The sequence below is a fragment of the Pleurodeles waltl genome, chromosome 2_1 (genome assembly GCF_031143425.1).
Source record: "Pleurodeles waltl isolate 20211129_DDA chromosome 2_1, aPleWal1.hap1.20221129, whole genome shotgun sequence".
NCBI lineage: Eukaryota > Metazoa > Chordata > Amphibia > Caudata > Salamandridae > Pleurodeles > Pleurodeles waltl.
The window spans coordinates 609,325,388-609,352,413 of NC_090438.1; the positions used below are offsets into that span (position 1 = coordinate 609,325,388).

Here is a 27,026-nt window from a genome sequence, read left to right on the forward strand (position 1 = left end):
ACCGGTTCAGGGGACAGAGGCACAGACCAACAGGGAAACTGAGAGGACTGATGTGCGCCAGGGGGAGGACAGGCCCAGGGAACTGACTCTCCAAGAGGCACTTGCATAGATCCTGGGAGCTTATCAACATTCCAAGGACACGATGGGCCAGATCCTGGACAATGTGCAGGAGAACAGGCGGCTGCAGGAGGCACAGTACCAGGGGATCAGGGAGGACTTGCAGACCATCAACACCCTGATCTCCATAGCAGGGGTGCTGGCAGACATCGCCAATATTATGAGGGAGGCAGTCTCACACCAGTGGGCCCCTGCCACTAGCCAGGCATCTGAACATCCTTCCACTTCCACTGCCGCTAGTGGCCAGGAGGCCCCGCCACAGGACTCACAGGCCAGCAGCACCCCTCCCTCTGCAGAAGGTAAACCACCCCGCAAATGTTCCCTATGATCCAGACAGAAGCCAGAGACACTTGCCAAGACCACTGCCAGAAAATGAGACTCTCCTGATTGTCACCCTTGTGTCCCACCCTGTCACCCTGTCCACCTTAAACTGCCATTGCTTCCCTTCCTATGTCCCCATGGACAATGCACCTGGCAGACTAGAACAATACCCTGGACTTTCCTCAATCATTACACATCCCATTGCATTTGCCCCTCCATATTTTAGCACTTCAATAAACACCTTTGGAAAAAAAAGAATTTTGGAGTCTGTCATGTATATCAAATATATTTTCATTGAAACATTGCAAATCAACTGAACAGAGAAAGATCATAGATTAATGACTGTAGCTGGCTACAGTGATCACACCAGGGGTATATGTCAGGTCACCAACATCTGCAAAATTAATTACCAAAGGGAACACTAAGTGGGCATAGAAGTGGGAAATGTCAGCATGCCATTGCCACACAAATTAAAACAAATGCCATTGAAATGTGAAGTAACAATGTCCTACCTTTGTGTCATTGGAAGTATTGTCTGATCACAGATGTTCTGTTGTCCTCATCTTCTACCTCCTCATCCTCACTGTCCACAGGGTCTACTGCTGCTACACGGGCATCTCCAGCCCCCTCCTCCTGCAGGAATGGGACATGGCATCTGAGGGCCTGGTTATGCAACATGCAGCATGACACCACTATTTGGCAGACCTTCTTTGGTGAGTAGCACAGGGATCCACCTGTTAGATGGAGGCACCAGAACCTGGCCTTCAGGAGGCCAAAGGTCCTTTCAATTATCCTTCTGGTTCGCCCATGGGCCTCATTATAACGTTCTTCTGCCCTTGTCCTGGCATTTTTTCACAGGGGTCAGCAGCTATAATAGGTTGGGGTAACCAGAGTCCCCTGCAAATACTGAGGGACAACATTTAGCCGCACACCATCCCATTTGGCCCACACCATACCCATACACCAACATATACTGGGTGGGAACCAGGGCTCACCTATTAGCCACACCATGTGCTTCTGTAGTTGGGCCATCACATTTGGGATGCTGCTATTCCACAGGACAAGGGCATCATGCACCAACCAAGGATACTTAGAATTGATGTGGGAGATGTACTGGTCCACAAGGCACACCATCTGTACATTCATAGAGTGAAAACTCTTCTGATTCCTGAACACCTGTTCATTCTGGCGGGGGGAGGGACAAATGCAATATGTGTTCCATCAATCGCTCCAATTATGCTGGGGATATGTCCCATTGCAGAGAACTCAGCCTTCACTGTGGGTAAATCTTCAACCTGGGGGGAAAACAATGTAGCTGCACATGTGTTTTATCAGGGCAGACAACACTCTTGTAAGCACTATTGAGAACATTAGCTGTGACATTCCTGCTGCCAAGCCCGCTATCACTTGGAAAGAACCAGTTGCCAGGAAATGAGTACAATTAGCTCTTGCACAAGAGAGGGGATCCCAGTGGGGTGACGGATAGCAGATATTAGGTCAGGCTCCAATTGGGCACACATCTTTGGGATTGTGGCCCTGTCCAGTCTATAGGTGAGTATTATGTGCCTGCCCTCCAGTGTTGCCAAGTCCACCAGGGGTCTGTACACGGGGGTATGTCTCCATCGCCTATTCATCTGCAGCGATAGCAATCTAAGGGACAGAAGAGTGAGGTTCTGGTCACAAACTGAACAACGGTGTTACAGCAGAATTTGCATCCTGTAAACATTAATGGGTCATTGTGATATGTCCAGTATGTCCTAATATATCATGTGATGCAGCATTATTCCCGGGCCCGCCCCCCCAACCCCTGAAATGGCATCCGCCTGTCCTGTGTGGAGAGACAGGTGGAAGTGAGATAATTCCGCTGACGTTGTGCTCCGTTGCGAGAGGCGGTCGGGAACCGCCTTGCAACTCCTCATTGGTTCACATTGAGCCCTATGGGGTACAGTGGCTAATGGTGATCTACGCCTGCGGTGTCGGTATGCACCCCCATGGACGTGACCACCATTTTCTATCATAGTCCTCACTTGCTACCTGGCCTTCCATAGGAGAGGACCTACACTGCATGTGCTACTGTGACCTGTGTCTGGAACCTACCATGGCCCGTGTGACCGGGGAAAGGGTCCTAGCCTTCACTTCGGAGGAGTTGGAGAGACTGGTGGATAGGGTTCTACCCCAGTACGGACTGCTGTATGGGCCTCCAGACCAACAGGTGAGTACACTGTGAGCACGATGCATGTGGCATGAATGCATGGTATTGTGTGTGTAAAGACCTCGTGTAAGGGGGGTGGGTGGATGTCCTCTGGGAGGCATACAGGTTGTATGCTGGGCCATGTGTGTGTAAATGGTGATGGAAATAGGTATGGTGGGCCATATGTGTAACAGGCAGGACTGTTTGTCTAAATCTATTTTCCTGTGTCTGTTGCCTCTGCAGGTCAGTGCCCATCAAAAGAAGGGGATATGACATGCCATCGCCAAGGAGGTGCGGACCCTGGGGGTCTTTGGCAAGCAGAGCACCCACTGTTGGAAACAGTGGGAGGACCTGAGATACTGGACACAGAAGACAGCAGAGGCCCAGCTGGGGATGGCCTCCAAATGAGGAAGGGGTGCCCGTCCAACCCTCACCCCCATGATGGCCCGCATACTGGCACTGGCCTATCCTGAGCTGGATGGGCACTTGAGGGCATTACAGAAGCCACAATGGGGTGAGTACAGTGCCCATCATTACAACTTACGCATGGTAGGGTGGTATCCGGGTGGGGGATGTGTATCAGTGGGTGCCCCTAGGCCAGGCCTGACATTGCAGCGTAGGTCCCCTGGTGGCTAGGGTTCAGAAAGGAAAATCTTGCAACCTAGGCATCCACTACTCGTCAGCGCTGCGTGGAACCCAGGTGTGCTGCATTTGGTGGTGTGTGCCCCTCCCCATGTCTTTGCCGCTAACTATTTCTCTGGTCGTACAATGCATATTGTGTAGGGCTGTTCCCTGTGTGTGAGGGTGCTGTGCACGCCAACAGTGGTGTTGGTGCAGCCATTGACCCAGTGTATTCTTTGTCTCTTCCCCCCTTTCTTGTTTTGTCATCCTGTCCTTACGTTCATTAGCATCATCTGGTGGAGGAGCAGAGGAACCGGCGACGGAGGGAGCTGCATCACTCAGGACCCAGGAGGCAGAGTCCTCCGACGGTGAGGGCACCAGTGGGACAGGGGGCGAGGGAAGCACCACGGCGGAGACTGGAGTGGACAGTTTAGACACAGATACCTCCTCCAATGGAAGCTCCCTGGAGGTGGTGGACACTTCTGTGACCACCCCAGCTACAGGTATCAGCACTGCCCTCCCAGCAGCCCCTCATCTAGTTGCCCGTGCCCGCTCAATCAGAAGGGTGGGCATCTCCTTTGCCCCAGGCACCTCGGGCCCTGACCCAGTTAGCCCTGCTGCCCTGAGTGAGAAGGCTATTGACCTCCTGAGATCTATCTCTGTAGGGCAGTCAACCATTGTGAGTGCCATCCAGGGGCTAGCAGCCCAGATGCAATAATCTAATGCATTCCTGGAGAGCATTCACAATGGATTGGTGGCACAACAGAGATCGATTCAGGCTCTGGTCTCCTTTCTGATGGCAGCCATTGTCCCTGTTCCTACCGTCCCCCGTCCAACTTCCACTGCCCAGTCCCATTCCCCCCAACCTATCCCAAGCACAGAGACGAGCATGCACACAAGACAACACCCAAAAGTGTCACATCATAACACAAGCACCACACTTCATCCCAAAGGACTCACACAAACAAAATCCAGTTGCAGACACAACATCCGCTATTTCCACTGTCTCCTCCTCCTCCTCCACCCAGTTACGTCCACACTCACACCTGCATGCACTACATCAGCATCCACTACCAGCATCATCACCACACCAAGCAGAACACTCCACCTCACAACAGCATACAGCCCAGGCGCCTGCAGCCAAATCCAGCAGACAGACACCTCCAACAATTACTCCTTCGTCCTCCACTCCCATTCCTTCTCCCTCTTCCCGCCCCAACTGTTCCTATCCACCATTGACCTCCTCCCTACCCCCCCAACCTGCATGTATGGCCAGAGTAGGAAGAACCCAGCCAAGCACCTCAGCCACACAGTCCACGGGCCCAGTCCTCATAGCACCCACTCGTGGTAGAAAGGGATCCAGGCCACATGTCCTGAAGGGGATGGAGCCTGCACCAGTCAGCCTAAAGGGGAAGGAGACTGCCCCAGCAGGCAAGAAGGAAAAGGAGCCTGCACTTGCCACTGAAAGGACAAGGAGCCTGCACCAGCTGGCAGAAAGAGCAAGGAGCCTGCATCTGCCACCCGTAAGGCCAAGGAGCCTGCACCAGCAGGCAGGAAGAGCAAAGAGCCTGAACCGGCAGGCAGAAAGAGCAAGGGGCCTGGACCAGGAACTGTGACAGAGCCCCCACCACCAACCATGGTTGTGAAGTCGTCCGAGGTTGCAGGGGATGGGCAGGAGCCTCCCACCACCACTCTGCAGCCGACTGAGGTTGTAGCGGATGGGCAGGAGCCTCCTCCCACCAGCAGCACCACCACTGTGCAGCCGTCACCGCCGGCGAACAGTATGTAAACCTGCCTCCATGGGCTGCTGTGGAGCTTGCCCCCTCCAAAACCAGTAGGCAAGACACCCACCTGAGAGAGTGTGGCCCATCACTTCCCAGGATCAAGCACAGGTTGCCCCCTCCAGAACCAGTAGGGAGACACCCACATGAGAGACTGTGACCTTGCACTCCACAGGACCAAGCACAGGGCACGTTGCCCCCTCCAGAACTAGTGGCCTTGTTACATCTCCCCGCTGAGGTGCCCTCCATCCCCATCCCCCTGAGGTGCCTGCCTGTTTACCAACTGATGCCCCTGCTGTGTTCGCTCTGTGTTGAAGCAGGTGACATGTGTGGCCTTGGACTTTGGCCTGTGGCCATGTGGCCTACGCAAATTGAGGACTGGGCTGTGTCCCTTTTTCTGTACATATGTATATATCTATTATCTTGCCTAACTTATTTTTCCTACTGTGTTGATCTCATTACATTCATTTTTAAGAAATCATTTTGTTCTTGCATTATTCAGTTACGGGGTAAAATTGTTTTTGTAATGCATCTGGTTGTGTGTATGGTGTGTGTGTGGGGGGAGGGGGTGTTGTGTGTGTGTGTCACTCTCCATTTCCTCCCCCCTCCCTTGTGTGCTAGGCGTCTGTACTCACCATCGGCGTCTTCACTGGCGCTGGTGTTCGTGGTAGAGCAGAACATAGAATATCATCTGGAAGACATGCAGTTCAGGTTCCATGGCGGCATTGTTCTTCCCTGCGTCACCAATGGTGAGTCCTTTCCCTTCTGAGCTAATTTTCCACCAGGCTTTTGATGTTGTTGGTACCGCCCTGGAAAAGGTGGCGGTTTGCAGTGTCTTAATTTGGTGGGCGGATCATTGACTTCCGCCTGGCTGTAGGCAGCTACTGCCATGGTGGCTGTTGTTTCCGTCCTGGCAGTCGGTGTGGGACATTGGCTGTCTATCGGAGATCTTTCGGCCATGGTCATAATTTGGCAGTATTTACCGCCGGCCTGTTGGCGGTATTACCGCCACTTTATCACCGACCGCCAGGGTCGTAATGAGGGCCTATGGATAGATCTGGGAATCTGTTCCCAACCAAAAGCAGACACTCAATACAAAACAACAACACACTTAATACAAATATACAAGTTATGTAGCTAAATCACTGCCTGTGTGTGGGTGTGTGAGTAGCTGTGTAAGTAACTGTGTGGGTGTATGAGTAGCTGTCTAGTGCCTGTATGGGTGTGCTTTTCTGGATCTGTGGGTGGGTATGTAAGTGGTTGTATAGGTGTGTAGTGTTCTGTGAGTGAGTGTGTCACTGGCTATGTTGGTCTGTAAGCAGGTATATCAGTGGCTGTAGAGGTGTGTGAGGGGGTGTGTGAGTGGGTTTGTGGGTATGCAACTGGGTGTGCGCATGAGTGGGTGTGTTAGTGTTTGTGTGGGACTGTGAATGAGTTTGTGAGTGGTTCTCTGGGTCTATAAGTGGGTGTGTGAGTGGTGGTGTGGGTGTGTGAATTAGGTGTTCAAGTGGTTTTCTGGGTATCTGAATGGATATTTGACTGGTTGTATAGGTGTGTGAGTGACTGTGTAACTGGGTGCGTGAATGTGTGAGTGGGTATGTGAGTGCCTGTGTGAGTCTGTCAGTGGGTGTGTGAGTGGTTCTTTGGGTCTCTGAGTGGATGTATCAGGGACTGCATGGGTGTCTGAGTGGGTGTGGGAATGGCTGTATGGATGTGTGACTGGGTGTGTGAGTGGCTGCATGGGTGTGAATGAGTGTGTGATTTTTTTCTGGGTCTCTGTGTTGGGGTGTGAGTGATTGTGTGGGTGTGAAAGTGGATGTGCGAATATGTGGTGGGTTTATAAGTGGGTGTGTAAGTGGCTGTATGGGTCTCTCAGTGATGTGTAAGTGTCTATATGGGTGTCTGAGTGGGCGTGTCAGTGGTTTTGCTGTATGGTTGTGAGAGAGGGTGTGTAAGTGGCTGTGTGGGTCTGTGAGTGTGTGTAAGTGGCTCTATAGGTGTGTACCTAGCTGTCTGAGTGTGTGACTAGTTTTGTGGGTGTGTAAGAGGGCTTGTGAGTGTGTGAGTGCCTTTGTGGGTCTGTGAGTGTGTATGTGAGTGGTTCTCTGGTTCTATTAGTGGTGTATCAGTGACTGTATGGGTGTGCGAGTGGCTGTATGGATGTGATAGTGGGTGTGTGAGTGAATTCATGGGTGTGTGACTGTGACAGTGAGTCTGAGTGGGTGTGTAAGTATGTAAATGGGCATGTGCGTGTGTGGTGGGTGGATGTGTGAGTGGGTATGTAAGTGACTATTTGGGTCTCTGAGTGGTGTGGCAGTGGCTTTCTTGGTGTGTGAATGGGTGTGTCAGTGATTTTGCTGTATGGGTGTGTGAGTGGGTATATAAGTGGCTGTGTGAGTGTGTGAATGGGTGTGTGAGTGGTCCTATGGGTCTCCGAGTGTATGTATCAGTAACTGTTTGGATGTGTGAGTGGCTGTATAGATATGTGAATGGGTGTGAGTGGCTGTATGGGTGTTTGAGTAGGTGTGTGAGCATTTGTGTGTGTGAGTGGGTCTGTGAGTGAATGTTTGTTTTTTCAGTTTGGTTCTGGGTCCATGAATCTATTGTGGATTCACACAGGTGGCTGCACTGAGCACTGTGGTGGATCCGCTGATCCTTGCGCTCCCCGAAAAAAACATTTGTGGGCAATTTTTTGCCCATGGGGAGTCCCTCACAGACTCTTCCATCAGTCACATGGTGTCAGGGTACCTCTACCCTCACCCCTTCTATCACCTTTTGGTTTCATTTTTTACCCCAGGACCGTGTCCCTATACAAAATGGTGACCACAACTTTTCTTTCAGGTTGCAGCCAGCGAATCACGGCATTGTTGATGGTGCATGAACCCATGGATCCACTAAGGTGGATCCGTGATGGATCTGCATCTTCAGATATATAGAAATATTTTTTCTTTAATAATTCTAAAACTACTGAACCGATTTATACCAAATTACTAAAAGAGATCTTTCTGGACCAAGATCTAGCGTTTTTATTTAATTTGGTGAAATTCTGTTCAGTTGTTCAGACTGTAGTCTTGTCTAAAATCGCTATGGGAAATTGCATAGGGAAACATGCTTTCGGAAACCCCCTTTTTTCTTATCCCCCGCTTGATGAATTACACCAAAAGTTCCCAGACAGTAGTTCAAGTGAGTGGCAAACTAGTTTAGAGAATTTTGGAAAGATTCGTCAAACAGCACGCACGTTATTAGCAAAGCAAAAATAAAAAGCTTTTCCTATGGAAAATAGGTCCCAGCTATAACTACCAACTGGTGACTGCTATGGCCCAATGTTTTATGGTGACCCTCTGTCGGTTTTGCCAAATGCCGGGTTGTAAAATGCCTAAGGATGACTAATTTTCTTTCCACCTCCTGCCTCCTTCTCCCACCACTCTATACTTCTTTATATCACTTATATAGGTTCATTTTTCATCTGTGCTTTCTCTGTACATCGCTGTTTTGCTTTTATCTTTCTGCTTCCCCCTTCTTCTGCATTTTTGCCTTTGTTTCGCTTGAGCTGGGTCACTGTCTAATGATGTTAATCAAGTATGAGCCAGATAGCGCAAACCACATGCAAACTACCTACAGCAATTAAAAACTGCTTGTGATGTGAGTCAAGCACAGTGCCCACGTTGATTTGTACTGCCATCTGTTCCTGAAGCTTTTTCGTAGGAGTATTGTGCTTTTGTCCATTTTTAATATGACCTTTGCAAATAGCTGATCTTAAGTTAGCCCTGGATTCACTCTTCTCAAGCATCATGTTAGACTTTTCAAATTTACTCTCCTCGGCAGCTGATCAATTTATTTTCCACTGATTTCAAACACAATGACAGAAAGATTACCGCCCTAAACAGAGAAAATTGTTATCACACAGTACCGTTATCATATGCACTCCATCAGTGCGACATAACTTTGCGAAAAGATCTAAAGTAATAGACGTATTTAGTATGACTTAATCACATTTATCTGAAAAATCTTGTGATTGATAAATTAGTTCCTAGCAACTATAACCTGTATTCTTCTAATCCCAGAAAAAAACCTGAAGGAAGAGTAGCAATTATTACCCACATTTCAATCTCAGCAGAGAACTTTCTTACAGATCCTACTTGTGCCTGTTTCTTGTTTACATGTAAAGTTGGGGAAGTTTCATTCCAAGTGTACCTCCGCGGCCAAATTTCTCGATCTGGTGGATGATATTGACATATTGTAACTTTATTTTATGTAGGAAGATTGCTATTCTTTTAGGAGATTTATATTGGTGGCTGGAACACCCCCTAAGGACAGCCTAAACCTGCATGGAGTGCATGCGTAGTGCGGCGCACAGGAGCGGCCGGGCCAAGGCTGCTGGGACCACCAACGCCTGCTCACCACCTGTTCTAGCACACCGCTCATCCCGAGCAGCCTCAACCAGTCCGGAAACAGCTTTGAACAGCTGCTAAACTGTGGAACAGGTAGAGCGGAGCGAGGAGAGAAGGTGAGGAGGCTATTGGCATTTATTAGAGCATTCTTTAGAGCGGCACCTGCAGTCTGGTTCTTGGGGCAGTGAGCAGTTGCTCTTTCAACCCGGCCCCAGCCCGACAGTCACTATTTTTTGGTCTGCTCATGTGGTTTTGCTTCTTGCAATTGTATTTATTTATTTATTTGTGTGCTGCACGGTGCAATCGAGACTTCGCACCCCAGCAGTTTCTGATTTTGCTTTCCCTACCTGCTATCTCTCATCAGCTCCAAACGCTCCACTGCCGCAAGCGCACAGGCCATAGCGGACCTCTGCAGAGTGCGTGCACAGGCCCCAGCGGAAGCAGCCCACTCAGTACGGCTTGCAGGACTGTAGTGCTCAGCTTGCTATTCTTCGTCAGCTCAACCTTCATTCAGGTCCTATCAACAATGTTCTACAGGGCATGCTCATGCCCTCCATCTCAGGTGAAAGATGGGGTGAGACAGCATTTGCAACAATGTCCGAGGCACGCTCGTGCCCCCCCACCAAAGGTGTAGGTGGGTTGTGACGACACCTCCATTGACTAACAACAACAGACTATTTCCGCCATCCAGCAAATTGGTGTGGCTGGAGGAGCAATTTACACCAATTCCAAGTCTACCTGTTGCTATTCCAAGTCTACCTGTTGCTATTCCAAGTGGTCAGAGAGTAAAGTTGTATCATTCACCTAGTCATCTATCAGTGCGATAATAAGGCCTTGAGTTCCAGGCCACATCTATCTGTGGTTGCTCATCGCCCAATTCTCTTTGCTCACTATTCGGCGCAATAAGGTCCGGCAAGGTGCGCAGTGTGTCGACAGTTGCTAAGTAACGAGGGCCAAAGATAAAAGTCACTCCCACAGGTTCAGATGGCCTTAGCAAGTGCACATCGCCCCCTTCTAGCCCTGTCCCCAAAAGACTGAGGAAGGAAAAAATTACTGATTTCCTTAAAACTTCCATAGCAACCACTGCTCCAGCCCAGGGCTGTACGTCAGTTAATACGTGAGCCGAGGTTTGTGTGAACCTGATGTCATCAGAGGAGCTTTTAGTCTCAAAGCAACTGGAAATCTAAGTTGATGTGCATGTATCCGACAAAGATGTATGTTCAAGGGAGCCATTCTCTAGTCATTGTGGAAAATAACATCATCTTCCAGCATGTCTCCCCACAGAGATCCTCTGTCCTCCAGTGTGATTCATGGCAAATTAATCTCTCTCCAGACAAATCTCCGGAATCTTCTGTCTAAAGACAAGAGCTTTTAATGAGCCCTTTTGATGATGGTCTTGTTGAGCAGCAGGATGTTACTGTAACTTCGGGCCCCAAACACGATTATAATGTCCTGCTTTCTCCAATAAAGACCCAACAGTCCAATGAACCAGCTAAGTGTGATGCCTGTCTGCCAGGGAGAGCAAACTTTGGGGACAGCCTAGGGCTCATCACAGATTCACCCCTCTGTAAGGGCCATAGTAACGTGGTGACTCTCTTTGAGCCTAGTAATAAGCTGGGGACCACTGTACAAGTTTCATCATTGCAGCAGCATCCACCGAAGCATGCTGGGACAAAGGCAAATGACCAGGTGGCCACATATGATACGGGCCACAACGCACTTGTGTCACCACCCTTGTGGGCCCCACTTTTAAACTCAATGGAGGTGATCTCCTCAGCCCTTTCTTTTCACTCAGAAAAACGTGATCTTCAAGTTGGCATTCTAAACTCCCTGGCAACCCATGCCATTAGCATTGACCAAAAGTTGCAAGATCTTAACAATCTTATCAAGCGAGTGCAGAAAGATCCTGACACAGTTTACCACTCGTGTCAATGCTCTTTTTCTTAGATCACATAAAAACAATGCCGTCCATCCTGGCAGAAATCTTGACTGTTGTTAAGCTTTCAAAATCTTCCTTGGCACTTGAACTTGCTTCAAAATTTGTCAATGAGAATTTTAAGCAGGTAAACCACGAAGCAAGCCGGTGAGGGAGTGTGCAGGACACCTTCTAACTGAAACCAGTATTTGAGTCATGTTAAGGTGCTGTGCTGGAGACAGAAAAAGTCACGGAGGGGACCGCAAAGCAAATGAATATTGAGATCTCACTGGAGCTCCTGGTCTACAGTCCTTCACAGAGCTCCCCCACAAGATCTCAGGATGGAGGCATCCAAAAAGCAATGCCACCCATGTCCAAGAGAGAGCGTAAATGTCTCAGGAAGGCAAGGAAAAACAAACAAAATAAAGAAAAAGACCTAACATTACTGCCCTCTGGTCATTTACAATCCACAAAGGAGGACAACGACCAGCAGAAATCACAGCCACTTTACCCGCTTTTCAACAAAACAAACCACACAACCTTTTGCAATCTAAAGAGTTCATATCCTCAGAGCCCATTCAACTGGAAAGGAGAGACACTCTTCAAGTAGCCCCAGACACTGTAGTCTGGCCAATAGTTCCACAGGTATCCAATGATTCAAATTCAGAGGTCTAAAGTAAGGCGCCTCTTTACAACATCTCAAGGGACCTTCAGGGCAACCAACAAACTGGCCTTAGCCCAAGACAGGCTTCCTTTGCTCAGGCTCAAGCAATCACTCAGTCCTCCGTTCTGGCTAATGATCAGCCCGGCAACCCCAGTCAAGCTCAACACTAGTCAAATCCCCCTTATAATGCAGCTTTGGTAGGCCTTTCACCCAGGCAGCCATTCCTGAACACACCCGAGACATGCCAGTGAACAATGGCATGAATCTACTATCTCAACCCTCAAGTCACCCTCTATGGAACTTTGCACATGACCTCCAGGAGGGTTTTCAACAGTATGGAGGCAGTTCGGAAGCAGACTCAGTAAGGATTGAGATGATTCCTCACTATAGGGCTAGAGGAAGGGATGATATTTTAAGTAGGGCGGCCATCTTAAAGCTGGTCCGGGCCATTGATAACCTTAAACATCTTCAATCAGACCATGAAGAGCGTATTTGATTTTAGGCCAATCCAGCTTTACCAGGAAGCAAAATAACAGTAGTTACCTGGTCAGACAGCAGGACTGTTGCATTAGTAGGGCAAATTTAGGGACAGCTTTTTAAGATGGCGTATAGAACTGTCAAAGACTGTATTAGAGCCCTACTCCAACCCCTTCATCCGAAACAGAGCCACCTAATGAGGAATAACACCCAGAGCACAAGGATCTTAAGGGGAGCGATCTGCACTTTCAAACCGCCACCCTATACTTCTTTGAATTTCAGGATTCAACAAACAGTGGCCCCTGGTGCTTCCAGTTAGAGAAGACAAGTATATCTTGTCAATAAATCATGCGCCACATGGGGGAATACGATGGCAACGTGAATCTCAAGCAGTCACAGCTCCAGCATATTATACTTGTGCTCTTGGAACATAAATGGTCTTAGTAGCAAGGTGGGAGAGGAAGATTTCATCAACCATTTGTCAAAATACAACATTGTGTTGCTGCAGGAAACATGGTTAGAGAGGCTGATTACACTCACAAGCTTCGAAGAATGTCACCGTGCTGCCACGAAATCAACAAAGGCAGGCAGAGCAGCAGGCAGAATGTCAACATACGTTGGATCACATTTGCTGTGGCATCATGCTCCGATTGACTTGGCACTCTCATGGGCTCAATGTGTTTAATTTTCAGTTCCAAGCACCTCACATTTAGTTCCAGAGTCCTGCCTTTTAGTGTGCAATCTCTATATCCACCTAAATAAAAAAAAAGGCAAAGCAGGAAAACTTGAAATCCTACACAAATTAGTTAAATCCTTACAATATATATTGCCCCATGCAAGGCTGGTCCTATTGGGGGATTTTAACATGCACCTATTAGGAAATAATTTTGACCACAAACAATCTACCCTGTCGAGTTCGGGCACCAAAATTCCACCGGTAATAACATCCTACCATAAAAATGACCACCTCAGGAAAGAACGCGTTATGGCCTTGGACTGCAGGAGTTTTTATTCACTAAACAGTGGCTTACCTCAAAATCAACCAGCAGCTTTTACCAGAGTCACAAATAATCTTCTTCTAACCTGGATTATACATTTATTGACTTGGAGTTACTCCCTATGGTTACACACTACAATCTTCTTGACAGAGTAGAGAGTGACCATTTTGGCCAGCACATCTAATTGCTGCTGGACCAGCCCCCCATAGAGCACACATGCAAATGATATGCTGATTACATCAAGTGCTTACAATCTCAGGCGTTTACTACGGAAGGGAGCAGAAATAGAGCCCTTAATCCTCTTTATATCTAATTTTGTACAATAGTACAACCCCATACATGATACACATCTGACGCACTTCTGGGAGTCCTTGACTAAGATGCGCCTGGGTCGTATTGAAGCAGTCGGCACCAAAAATTTTAAAAATCATAAAACCAACAAAGAAGGGGCCGCTTGATTCACAGACTTAAAAAATAAAATTATATAAGGCCGTTAGAAAGCTTCGGCCACACGTCTAAATGGCTAGCCATGATTCTAGGCAACAAATATCAGCCTTAAGGCAATAACATAAGAATAACATCTGGTTTGCCAAGCGTTTTTATCAGACCCAAGTTTGGTTGAAGCTTCTACATGCATGTAAAATGAAAAATATTCACTGCTTTTGGGCTGACATTAACTCCCGGGTTAACGGGAGAACCAGCCATGACAATGCAGGAATTTCAGAAATGGACTGGTCAACTTTCATTACAGCAGAGTTCTCAGAGAATCAGGAAGCAAGGAACATGCTACCCGCCCTACTCAAAGTGGAACGTTTCTCCTCAACTTTCCAAATTCAACCCTCTTCGGAAACCCAGTGGCTGTCCAATGCACAACTGTGGTTAATCCTTAAGAAGTTGAGATCTGATGGGGCTCCTGGTCCGAACGGTCTCCCCAACCATTTATTTAAGCAAGTTAAACCCTTCTGGACATTGATCCTTATTCCATTGTTCAATCAGGCCTTTATTACCAATGTCATACCGCCGTCATGGAGAGGCAGCATTCCATACATAAAGCTGGTTCACTATCAGAACCAACAAATTATCGCTTAATTTCCTTGATAGAGGTGGAAGCATTTTGCCTCTAATCTATTATTGGACTTGAAAGACTTAGCCTGCAATTAATATCAATCCAAAAACACAGATAGGTTTTAGGGACGGAATGAATACCTTGATCAATCTTCTATCTGTCTCACTTCTTGCAAAAAAAAAGCCAAGGAAAAACACATCTCACTTTATGCCTGTTTTGTAGATTTAAAAGCTACCTTTGATAAAGTGCTGCCCCAGAAATTATGGGCAAAAGTAGCCAACTGAGGTATACCACCAACATTGTTAGATGTGATTAGAATCTACACACAGACACCTGGGTTCAGGTCAAAATTGGAAATGGTGACAGAATCACCCGGAATATCCTTGTGTATTATGGATTAAAACAGGGGTGCATGCTAACCCCGACTTTATTTAACATCTATACAGCAGATCTTGATTCTAGATTAGCTGAAGTGACATGTGACCCCCCCCCACAATTAGCAAACAAACCGGTGCATGTCTTACAATATGCAGACGACATTGTGCTTTTCAGCCAGATGCAGTTGGGTCTCCAGTGCTTAATTTCCAAACTGGTGGGATACTTGACCACGTGTGGTCTTGAGTTAAACCACAATAAAACCAAAGTGATCTGCTTTTCGGGTAAACAAAACACCAGTCGCACCAAGTTCAAATGGGAGGCAGCCGGCAAACTGATTGCTCAGGTTAAACACTCTAAATATCTTGGAGTAACGCTGAATGCAAGTTTAACTTATAAAGAGCATTTATTGTAAATACGTGGGGTGGCTCACAAGCTACGCTTTGCCTTTATACAGTTACAAAAAAAGTTGGCCAGCACAACGCAGAGTTATCTACAGCAGGTTATTGGAGCGAAATTCCTTCCAACACTAACCCCTAGATTAGAGCTACTTAAAGGGCGTGATGTCCCTCAGCTTAACAGGCTTAAGTCAGTTCTGTTTAAATACATTTTCCACCTAACAAAGCATATATCTCAGGCTCAGGGGATGCTGGAATTTGGATTGTTCCATCAAGCTTCGATTTGTTGGGGGGGCAATAGTAAAAATGTGGCTGAAATTAAGAGCTGCCCCTGCTGACACGTTGGCCACCCTATGTTGGACAGAAATGGGGCTGCAGCCTGACAACAGTTCATAGTGGACATCTGTACTAAGGCAAGCTTTGACTAACTTAAACTTACGAGTAGCTGGGGACAGCAATATCACCTTTCCCTTGTTTAAAAAAATTACCAACAAGGCTTCGAAACTTTTCTTCTTCGACACCTGATAAAGCTGACATGGCGAGACAACACCACAGCTGGTTTGTCCTTCGTACATATACTGTCTGACATCCCCAGCCTTATCTCATGACTCACCTTGCAGGCACCATCCAACTTTTTCTTCTCCAAATCCACCTGGGAGTTATTCTGCCCAAGGATCTGGTCCCATTGTGGAAGCAAACTTGGCCAGCGTTTACTGCCACCCTTGTGACTGAAAGCATTTTACATTTCCTGTATATTTGTCCGGTGGTCACGTCAATGAGAAAGAAATTGTTATGTCCCTCATTGAACGCTTTACAAATTAGATCTTGTCGCTGAGCCGTGATGGTGCTTTTAAATGGGCACAACATACAGCTAGTGGCTAGAGCTACCAAATTTTTACTGCATGTTAAAAAGTTGCTCACCCATTTGGTTGAGACCTAGGAGGGTTCTCCTCGTGTTGTTTTTCATCAATGGGATAAAACACAGGTTTTTTTGCACTAATAAAGAGTCATTTTGAGGTTGCACTAAATAATTATGACTGATCTTTGCTTCTCTTGGCACTTTAGTGACTGGCTAGCCCCGGTCACCTCACTATACTGTTTTATCACATTGGGCTACTATGTTCAAATCTAGATCTGCTTTTCTTGCTAAAGAGGTTAATTTTAAAACTAACTTCGCCGACTAGTCAAATTTCTATCAATATGTTATGGTTTATATGCTTACTGCGTAAGCAAAGTAATATTTTAATTGTTTCTTTTATGTTCATGCAACATGTAATGATTTTAATTAACTATGCATTAATAAACATACTTACTTATTTTAGAGCATCATATTTCTATGTGTACAAAGTTGACATTTAAATGCTATCTCTGTTCACACATTCCCTGAACCGCTGGTTGAAACGCCACTAGATGGATGTCTGCCTTTCATTATTACGATCTTCTATAGACACTGATTTTATGAAAATTATTAAATCAGAAAAATAACTTTATTTTAGTTTTATCTGCTTTGTCTGCTCTAGGGATACTTGAGTGGCCTTCCACTATGAGCCTTATTCCAATACCTGCTTCAATGGCAAAGAGAGGCAAGGTGGCTTCCTAATTGTAAATAAGTTCTCTCATCATTCATGCTTCCAATGCAGATGCTGTTCTGGAAAAGATTCATGAGAAAGGCTTAGTGATTGCAATACAAAAGGAGATCATGCTTACTGAAGATCAGGCACGTTTATTTTACCATGAACACGAAGACAAAGAGTTCTTTTCGGACCTTATAAAGTACATGACAAGGTGAGTTTATAGTTAGCAATAGTACTAAAATATAAGATGTTTTACAGCAGTTGTTTCATTTGCAGTAGATTACAAGGTTACACTCTTCCTGTCTTTTTGAATAGTCCTGGTCCCTTGATGTACCTCTGAAAACAAATTTTGTCCAGAGGTTTTTATTTTTGAGTTGTGTTTTTGTATCATTAGAGAAGTAATTTAGCTTGGGTAGACATTGCTAATCTGGGCCAATTTTTTCTGGACAACATTTTTGAAAATGGCAGATGTGTTGCAGTGATAATGTAATATTTCAGGAACCTTGAGACCTAGATACTTCATTTTAGAAAATAATTCCTCAGAGTAACCCTTCCGCCACTTTCCAGAAGAGTGGCTCTATAATGATGTTTTCAGCTATCTTAGTGGTACATTTTTTTAATATTGTTATTGTTTCAGGTTTTCCGTTGATTCAAATTCATATACATGAGTGAAGCAGGTGGTAGCAGAAGATCTTGACCTCCTGACAGTGTTACTAACTACAAAATCTGAGGACGCCTTCAACAAAGAAAAATTTGCCAAATGCCAAACTAATCAGAAAGAAAAGCTAACATCAACTGCAGCTGGACAGAAGAGACTTTGGGATGCTGCATTAATACAGCAAGACAAAGATCACAAAAGATTCAAACTGATGGGTAAGGAGGATCACATTTTTTATCATTGCAACAACAAGTGCTACAAGGCATATACAGTGGGAAAAAGCCTGGAAAATATTTGTCGAAAAATAGCAGAAACCAGTGAGTCACAAGAATCCGAGTCTTCTGAGAAAGCAATGACAACCAAACTCAATCCCCTTCCAATTAGAAGATCAATAGTTACTCCTCGTCTACCTCCAATAACAGATCAGAAAGCAGAAGATCTTCAATGTGTTATCTGTGCTTTAGCCAGAACAAGGGCCAAAGGAAATGATCAAAGAACAAAGTACATAGCATATGAGTCTGAAAGGGCAAACATGTTTTTATCTGCAGCTAGTTTCTTCCAAGATGATGTTTTCAGCCACGTAGCTGATCTAAACAGCGAGGTGAATATATTTGCACTGGATTTGTATGCCCACCTGAACTGCATGTGTGTATACATTTGAAAATATGAATGTACAATGAGCTCCCAACAGCAACGTAACTGCCAGCCTTCAGTTAAGTTTGCACTCTTTGAAAAAGGAAATTACGTTTTAATGCCACTCGAGTGCTGGCTATGGGTTCACACTCAGTGAGATCTAAAAAAAAACGGTCAACATTGATGAAACGGTATTGATCCATGATAATGAAATTAAGATTTTTCTGGTGAGAATGTACAATGACAGAATTAGTTTTTGTTAGTCTATCAAAAAGAATGAGCTACTTATGGTGTTCTCAACTGATTTGACTCCTGAAGTTCTTGCTACCAAAATAAGATCACAGAATGCAGTCAAATCAGCAGGAACCATTTTAAGAAACATACTGAAAGATTTATATTTTGGACTAAATGACAAATTTTAGGATGCCGCAGAGCTCCACAAATCATGTGTGTCATCTGATGTCGTCTTAACATTTTTTACATGATTGTTTAATATCAGCAAAGCAAAACTGTTACAAACTAAAGTGCTTGAGTTCGGAACAGAAACCAACAACATTGATGATGGCTTTGAAGATATAAGCGAAGAAGTGGAAGATTATCCCATGAACCAACAGGCTTATGTTGTGCAAATGTACTGTCCTTTCCAAATCATGTTTTATGAACTATATCACAGCAAAAATAAAACTTGCTACACATGATGACTGCCCACGCAATCTATAACAAGTGCAAAAGTAGAGAGCTAATTACTTCAATTAATAGGATTGGTGTATCAACAAGTTATAATGACATAGTACCGAGCAGGAGCTTGTTAGCAACTCATGCTATCAAATCTTCTGAATCTGACAGCACATGGCTTCCAAGTTACTTTATCAGGAAAGGATTTACAATTGCTGCTCTTGATCATTTTGATTTTGAAGACAGCTCTTCTTTGGTATATCCAGCACACATGATACTGCTACAGTGCCTTTTCAAGGCTGTACCAATGAAGTGGCTGCTGGAAAACAAACTGTGTCAGATGGAGGCATAAACAAACAAAGCTGCAAACTTATAACCCAACTGCCTTGCCAAGGTGTGCACAATCACTACAAGCCATCAATATGTCCCAGTCTACCAGAAAGTTTCAAAGTGGCTGAGGGCATGGATCTTCTTCTACCTGATGCTGTGAACCACAAAGCTGATTTTACTGAATTTATCATATTGCTTATTCTGTGCAGACTAAAGAATGAAGAAAAGCAAGTTTCTGTGGGTTGGAATCCCTGCTCTGATCTTTCAGAATACCATCACACTGGAGAAGGTTGGAATTTTACTAATTATATCATCTCCGATCACAAACTATGCTGCAGTATACACAGCTCTAAAACAGTTTCCAAAATGCGCATGCTCACCTTGAAGACCAGCCTGTTTTACTAATGTTCTGTGATGAAGGTTTTTCCATTTTGTAGCTGACATTGTTATGAGCAATCCAGTAAAATTTGATGATCTTTATCCAATGACAGACGTTTTCAACATGACAAAAGTTGCGTTGAGGTGTGCAGGAAGTTATCTCAGTGGATGTGGCATAGACGATGCACTTATTGAGGCTGAAATCTTTGGAAGCAAAACTGTCCAGTCAGTATTGAGTGGAACGCATTATGTTAATTTGTTACAAGGTATGCTCATCATATCTGATTCTATAGAAACAATGCTTTCTGGAATAAGAATGATAAATTAGGTTTTGTAGACCTTATCTCAGAAGTGAACAAGGTATAGGGTACACTTCATTCAAAAGACATAATATACAGCCAGACAATGTTCAAAACACTCAGTTCAAAATCAGAAAACCTGAAAAACAAGTTTGTAGTGTTTGTCAGAGAATGTGAAGAAAAATCAGGACTTTGCAATTACTGGGGAAATGTTTTACACATCATAGCTCTAGTGAAAATCTTGGTACATGCTGATCTGAAAGGTGATTGGGAGCTGCACGTGAAGACAGTGGAGTCACTGATTACTGTGTAATGCAATTCCAATTGCATAAACTATCTGAGATATGGGTCCTGCTATTTGGAAAGAGTGAAGAAGCTAGAGGTGGAAAAACATACCTCTACAGAAAATTCATCCAAAGACATTTTGGGGTGGAAGACAGATAGAGAAGGTTCAATCCTGTGGCTCCAGATATGTAACTGGAACAGACAATCCAAAAATCACAGAAAAGTTCCTAGGGGAATTGTTGGTCAGACACATAAAAATGAATATGTTGCTCTCTGGCAGCTAGTTTACCATGCAGTCCTTTCTATTTGTAATGTTTTCAGAAAGATGGCAAATTCAAGATTAATAGACCATCGTGAAACTATTTCTCCCCACAAACTTGTGGGAAAGAGAGGGAAACATTTTAATAAATATGTTGACAGCCTTCTTCATTTTATGCAGCAGCAAGGAAACCCCTGTGAAATGACTGAGCCTGTGCGACTACACAACTTCTTGACCAAACAATATGTGGATAACGATATATAGACATGTCTACTAGATGTCCTGGAACATGGATCGAAACTATACGCAGAACTGAAGCAGGAGAGATTTGTATTGAAAGAGAAAAAGATGTTTGACATAATCACTAAAGCTAAACTTCTACTCTATAATTGACATAGTAAGTGTTTCATCCAACCAGCCGCTACAAAAGCAACTTTTTCAAGCATGTAGAGAGCTGGCTGTAGCTAAAAGTAAAGGGGGATTTATCATGGACATTCTGTTGCATGATCTTCTTTCAACAAACGCATTATTTGATGGAGACGGTGCAACCAAACCAGTGAAGCACAAACTCGTACAAGAGCTCGAAAAAAACCTTTCACCTGAATAATTTCAATTTGAAAAGGTGTCCTAATTGAAAACTGCTGTAGTTGTGGACATTGTCTTTGACATTTATCTTGAACTATCTGTCAAAGAATGTGAGAAAATCAGACAAATGTCTACAAGTGAAACAATTGACCTTGCCTGCATCAAACATTCAACACCTATACCTGCGCAACTTGATAAATTCTAGTCACCAACATCGAACAAGATGAATATGAAGATGTTAACTCGCCAACAATTGCTAATGCTTTAGTGAACACTGAATTTCTAATTATAAAATTATTGTCAGTCAGGAGTTGGTGCCTGCAGAGATATATTCAAAGATACAGACTATAATATTCAAGATCTTATAAGCAAACTGGTGGAACACACATTTGTGTTGTGTCACATGTTGAGTGGGCTGTTCAAAATGGTTCCAATCAATTCGTACTGTCAAATGACACAGAAACAGATGTTATTATTGTGCTACTTAGAATTGTTACAATGTTCATAAGTCAAGGATTGTCAGAGTTATGGATACGTTATGGAACAAGTGAGAAAAGACACTTAGGACCCTATTATGAACACGGCGGTAAACACCACTCCGGTGGCAGTAACAACCGCCAGCAGTCTGGACCGCCAAATAATGAACTACCTCAAAAACAGACAGCCTGAAAACCACTCACCGCCAGCAGAGGAGTGCCGACAACGAAGGCAGAGCCCACCCACAGGCTGAAGGAAAGGCCCTACCCACCCATCAAATAATGAAGTACTAGACCACCGTCAGTTTCAGGGCGGGAACCACCGCCACGCAAAGCCAGGTGGAAACAAACCAAATAAAAGGAAACACTCACCAGAGGCACACACAACACACCGGAGCAGAAATGGATAGAGAGTTGCAGATCATGCCAGCCCTGCTCCTTGCCATATACCTCCACGACCGAGACCGCCGACGACGACAGTAAGTACTGCAACCTACTAAACAAGGGAAGAAAGGGCACAGTTACAGACCCACCCACTCCACCCAGCAACGCCCCAAAACTCCTCACAACAGCACAAGCCATACACCCCACAGCAAGCGGTACTTACCCGTCACAAGGCAAATCCAACCTGCCCAAAGTACACACATGTGCCCAACACCCCCAACCAAAGAAACAATGAACCACGGATCCAGAGTGTGTTAAAAACAACACAGGTCACAGGCATTTTAATTCAGCTCTATGAGGAACAGAAGTGCAACATAAGGCTAATGGCCAGTCCATAGTCTGTAGTCCGATGGGCCAAAATGGCACAAACTTGACTCCCACAAGTGCAAAGGTACTCCACCTCATAGGAGCAACAATGGGGCATCCAGGCACCTCAAGGAACAGGGGCAGGGGGTGGTGGGGGTGGGGACGTACGACTGGGAGGGGGTCTTATCCTTACGTTTTGGAGGTGGAGGGGGCTTGGGTCTGGACCTTGAAGCGTGTGCGTGACATGGGTGCAGGTGACTGTGCAGTTTGCTGAGGTGTGGTGGATGTGTGTTGGGTGGGTGTTTTGGTGCATTTGATTGTTTTGGGAGGAGGGGGGTGGACACAGTGGGACAAGACAGGCTGCCAGTGTACATGGATGTTGTATGGGTGTCTGCAAGTTTAGTGAGTGTGCTGCACGTGTCAACTAAAGTAATTGTGGTGAATGCAGGTGTGGTGTCTCGGGTGTATGAATGGATGTTTGAGTCTGTGGTGACTGCAAGAATAGGGTCAGCATTATTGAATTAGGGTGCAGTGCCTGTGAGTGTGCATGTAGAGGGGACAGACAGGGAGGCGGAGGATGCGGACACACTGGAGGAAGTGGATGTTGGTGTGTGTGCCTGTGTATGCTGGCTGTGTGTATGGCTGTGGTGGGAAGTGTGGTGCTTGTGTTTTGAAGTGTGCTTCTTGTGTGTTGAGGTGTGTGCCTGCGTGTCAGAATGTGTGCTTGGGACGGGTGAATGGAATGGGGTGCTGGAAGGGATAGAGGTGGTTGGAGGGGGGACGGAATGACATGGAACACTGGCTGCCATCAAAGAGGAGGCCAGAGCCTGAAAAGGTCTCTGTAGGAAAGACCGTAAATGTCATCCAGGTAGGCACTGGTCTGCTGCACCTCTGATGCAAGCCCCTGGATGGCATTGACGATGGTTGTCTGCCCTACAGCGATGGTTCTCAGGAGGTCAATAGCCTCCTCCGTGAGGGCAGCAGGGGAGGAGGTGCCTGGGGCGAAGGAGACACCCACCCTTCTGGGTGAGCGGGCACGGGCAACTCGGTGGGGAGCAAATGGGAGGGCGGTGATGGTATGGGGGTAGCAGAAGATGACACAGAATGGGTGGGCCTACTAGTGTCTGCCAGGGAGCTCCCATCGGAGGACGTATCAGAGTCACTACCTCCAGTGGTAGTTGCCTCCACCGTGGTACTCCCATCGCCCTCCAACCCTCTGGTCCCCTTGGCGTCGGATGACTCTGCCTCTGTGTAACCCTGGGCCGCTACATCCCCACTTGCCAGTGCCTCAGCTCCCTCGCCAGATGATGCTGATGTACACAGACAACACAAGAGAACAGGGATGGGGAGACAAAACAGGAGAGACAATTGTAAATAGCTGAATGGAAGTACATAAGTGGTTCACACATACACCCACCCTGAATATATTCCACCAGTTAGCACCTACCGCTATACACATGGCTATGCCTATGACTAGTGGCCACAACCCTGCCCTACAGCCATTCCCCACAGCACTGAAGTACCTGAAGTACTGCAGATCTGACCCTTACAACCCTACTCCCCATGGGGACCATTATGTAAAAGGACATCAGTCAGAGTCCCTTCTACTAGACAGCATACACACCACAGCACACTCACACATCCATCAAGGAGGCATACAATGGATCATGTACTCACCACCTTGTGTCTGCTGTGCAGCCTTCAAGCGCCCATCCAGGTCCGGATACGCCACCAACAGAATGCATCGCTTAAGGGGGGGTCAGTGCCCGACGGGCACCCCTTCCTCGTTGGGAGGACTTCCCTAGCTGGGCCTCGCAGATCTTCCTCGCCCCAGAGCCGCAGGTACTCCCACCGCTTCATGCAATGGGTGCTCCGCCAGTTGTAGACCCCTAGGGTCCACACCTCCCTGGCGATGGCCTGCCACAGTCCCCTCTTCTGATGGGCGCTGACCTATATGGGACACACAGAAAAAGGAACACAGAGGTTAGACAATGGCAATTACATTCAGCTGGCTATACATCCACTATGGGATGGACATTTACAGCAGCATAACAGGACCTCACACGCAGCATGTCATTAATCCCACGACTGTACAGTGTCAAACGTGCACACATGTTTAAAGCCATCTACCACCATTACACACATCCATGCCCCCCAATCCACCACCAAACCTGTACCTCTGGTCGACAGTAGAGCTTAGCGTACATGGGAAGGGCCCTGTCCACAAGCTTCCCCAATTCCTTGCTGGTGAAGGCCGGGGCCCTTGCTCCTGCCACATGTGCCATTTCCATGACCAGAGGCAGGACACAGCAGCACACTCAGTGGAGTATCTGCATGCACTAAATCCAGAAGTCAAGTGAAGTTGGAGTGACGAGTTAGCGTATGCACCACAGCGGTGTGCACCGTTACCGCCGGCGGCGATTATGATACACTAAGAATCCCCATTGACAATCATGTTAACCAATTACACTATTACATCAACCGCTAGCGGTATGAGTTCACTTCCACTTCAACATTCCTGGATTAGAGGGGGCAGACACTTTGGCCTTTACTACGCAGTTATTAAATCCTCATATGCCCCATGCAGGCCCTATTGTCCCCAACCCCCATAGGCATGAACAAATATACATTTACTCACCACAACAGTCCTGATGTATCATTGAGGACATGTTACTCCAGTTTCACACCTACTATGCATATGTGTCATCAACTTGTATGCCAGCGGTGCTGAATAGGAAACATTGTGGGCAGATGTAGGTGTGCTCCTCACATGTGTTCTCAACTCCTCCTAGGTACAGACCCTTGTGGCGAGGGAGGGCCCCATCGGTGTACAGACCACTTGTTGATTTGAGGACAATGGTGGAGCGTCACATCATGATCAATTACAGACTCAACCGTGCAACTATTCATGAACTTTGTGCATTACTGGATCCAGCACTGAGACCGGCTAATCGAAGTCAGCATGCCATCCCAACTGAAGTGCAGGTGCTCTCTGGACTCCATTTCCTGGCCACAGGCTTATTTCAAGTGACAGTGGGCATGGGTGCCGTTTTTTCACAGCCCATGTTTAGCATTATACTGTCCAGATTCCTGAATGCATTTGTACGACACCTCCAGTCCTATGTGAGGTTTCCCCAGAGTGCTGACCTCCCTGCCATCAAGTCTGACTTCTATGTCTGTGCCAACCTTCCCCATGTGATAGGTGCCATCGATGGCACCCACATTGCTCTCATCCCCCCAAGAGTAAGTGAACAGGTGTACAGAAACAGGAAGAACTTTCACTCCATGAACATTCAGTTGGTGTGTACTGCAGACCTGTACATATCACATGTGAATGCATAGTTCGCTGGATCAGTCCATGATTCCTTTGTGCTGAGGAACAGTAGTGTGCCACACAAGATGGAACAACTATAAGGGGACAGAGGATGGATCATAGGTAAGTGTGTCTGACACTTTTTGGCACATAGCAGACAGCCAGGCTGTCTGCCACTGAGGGTTGTCAGTGACAGTCCTGTTTTGCCCCCTTTTTTAGGTGATTCTGGCTACCCCAACATGCGTTGGCTCCTGACACCAGTGAGGAATCCTACGACAGATGCAGAGAGGAGTTACAATGAGGCCCATGGACGTAATAGGAGGGTGATAGAGCGCATAACAGGTCTCCTGAAGGCTAAATTCCATTGCCTCCATATCTCTGGGGGATCCCTGGCCTAGGAGACTGAAAAGGTATGTAGAATAGTGGTGGCCTGCTGCATGCTGCACAACGTGGCTGTGCGGAAATCTATCCCCCTCTTGGAGGAGGTGGTTGCTATATATCCAGACCAGCTTCCTCAGGGAGGGGATGAGAGTGATGGTGAGGAGGAGAAGGGGGAAGATGTACATTCCAGGAACCAACTGATACAACTTTACTTTCAGTAGATATGTGGGACTATTCGATGATGTGGCTGTCTGTGCGGCATACTGTCAGTGTGCCTTCTCCTCTATGGGGATGTTGGGTCTGTAGACATTGTCACTGTGACCAGGTTTGCATGGGCCATGTAACATTATGGACAACTTGTTTGACAATTCTGTTGGCACAACCACATGTTATGCGTGGGGTGCAATTCCTGCAATTAAGAACTGAATAAATGATGTCAAAGACTACTGCATCCACACTTCCATTCGTTTCTACATAATGACAGGGAACATTGACATTGGTGAACAGGTGTTTTATTTGGTGCAGGGATGACATGGTGCAGTTTACAGTGATGGGAGTGGGCTACTGGTGGATGTCCATATTGGCTACATGGTTGCAGCGTTTGGTGGCAGTGGTGGTATGTCCATCTATCATTTAGAGTTTTTGTGGTTGTTATTACACGGTGTGGACGGTGGTACAGTGGCACACTCGGAGGACAGTTCTTGTCGGAGTCACTTCTTCTTTGAGGGGGCCTTGGTCTTGGCAGGTGTTCCTGTGCCATATCTGGGCCTGAGGGACCGTTAGGGTGCATGGTGTTGGCCTGTATGGTTGAGATGCAGGTCTCCTGTGTGTCCTGAGATGGTGGCACAAGTCCAGTTGCTGCTGCTGATGTTGTTGGCCGGACTGTTTCTTGGCCTGTAGTAGGGGTTTCCTGGACTGTGGGGGCCTCAGGCTGGGTTGGGAAAAGGTGTAGCAGCACACCTGCTATGGTGGCCATGGTGGCATTGTGTAGTTTCCACTGTTTCATGGCCTCTCGGTGGTGTGCTACCTGCATCCTTTGACTGTGCTCCAGGGTGGAAATAATCTGGGCCAATATGTCCTGGGTATGGTGGTATGTTCCCAGGACCTCAGATATC

General features: G+C 46.4%; 1 protein-coding gene across 1 annotated transcript in view; it reads left to right on the forward strand.

The window, feature by feature from the left end:
• NME8 (NME/NM23 family member 8) overlaps positions 1–27,026 on the forward strand; it is a 165,528-nt gene that overhangs the window by 37,947 nt on the left and 100,555 nt on the right. Inside the window, exon 5 of the mRNA XM_069208147.1 lies at positions 16,956–17,100. Coding sequence (XP_069064248.1) covers positions 16,956–17,100 — 145 coding nt within the window. The remainder of the gene's footprint in view (positions 1–16,955; positions 17,101–27,026) is intronic.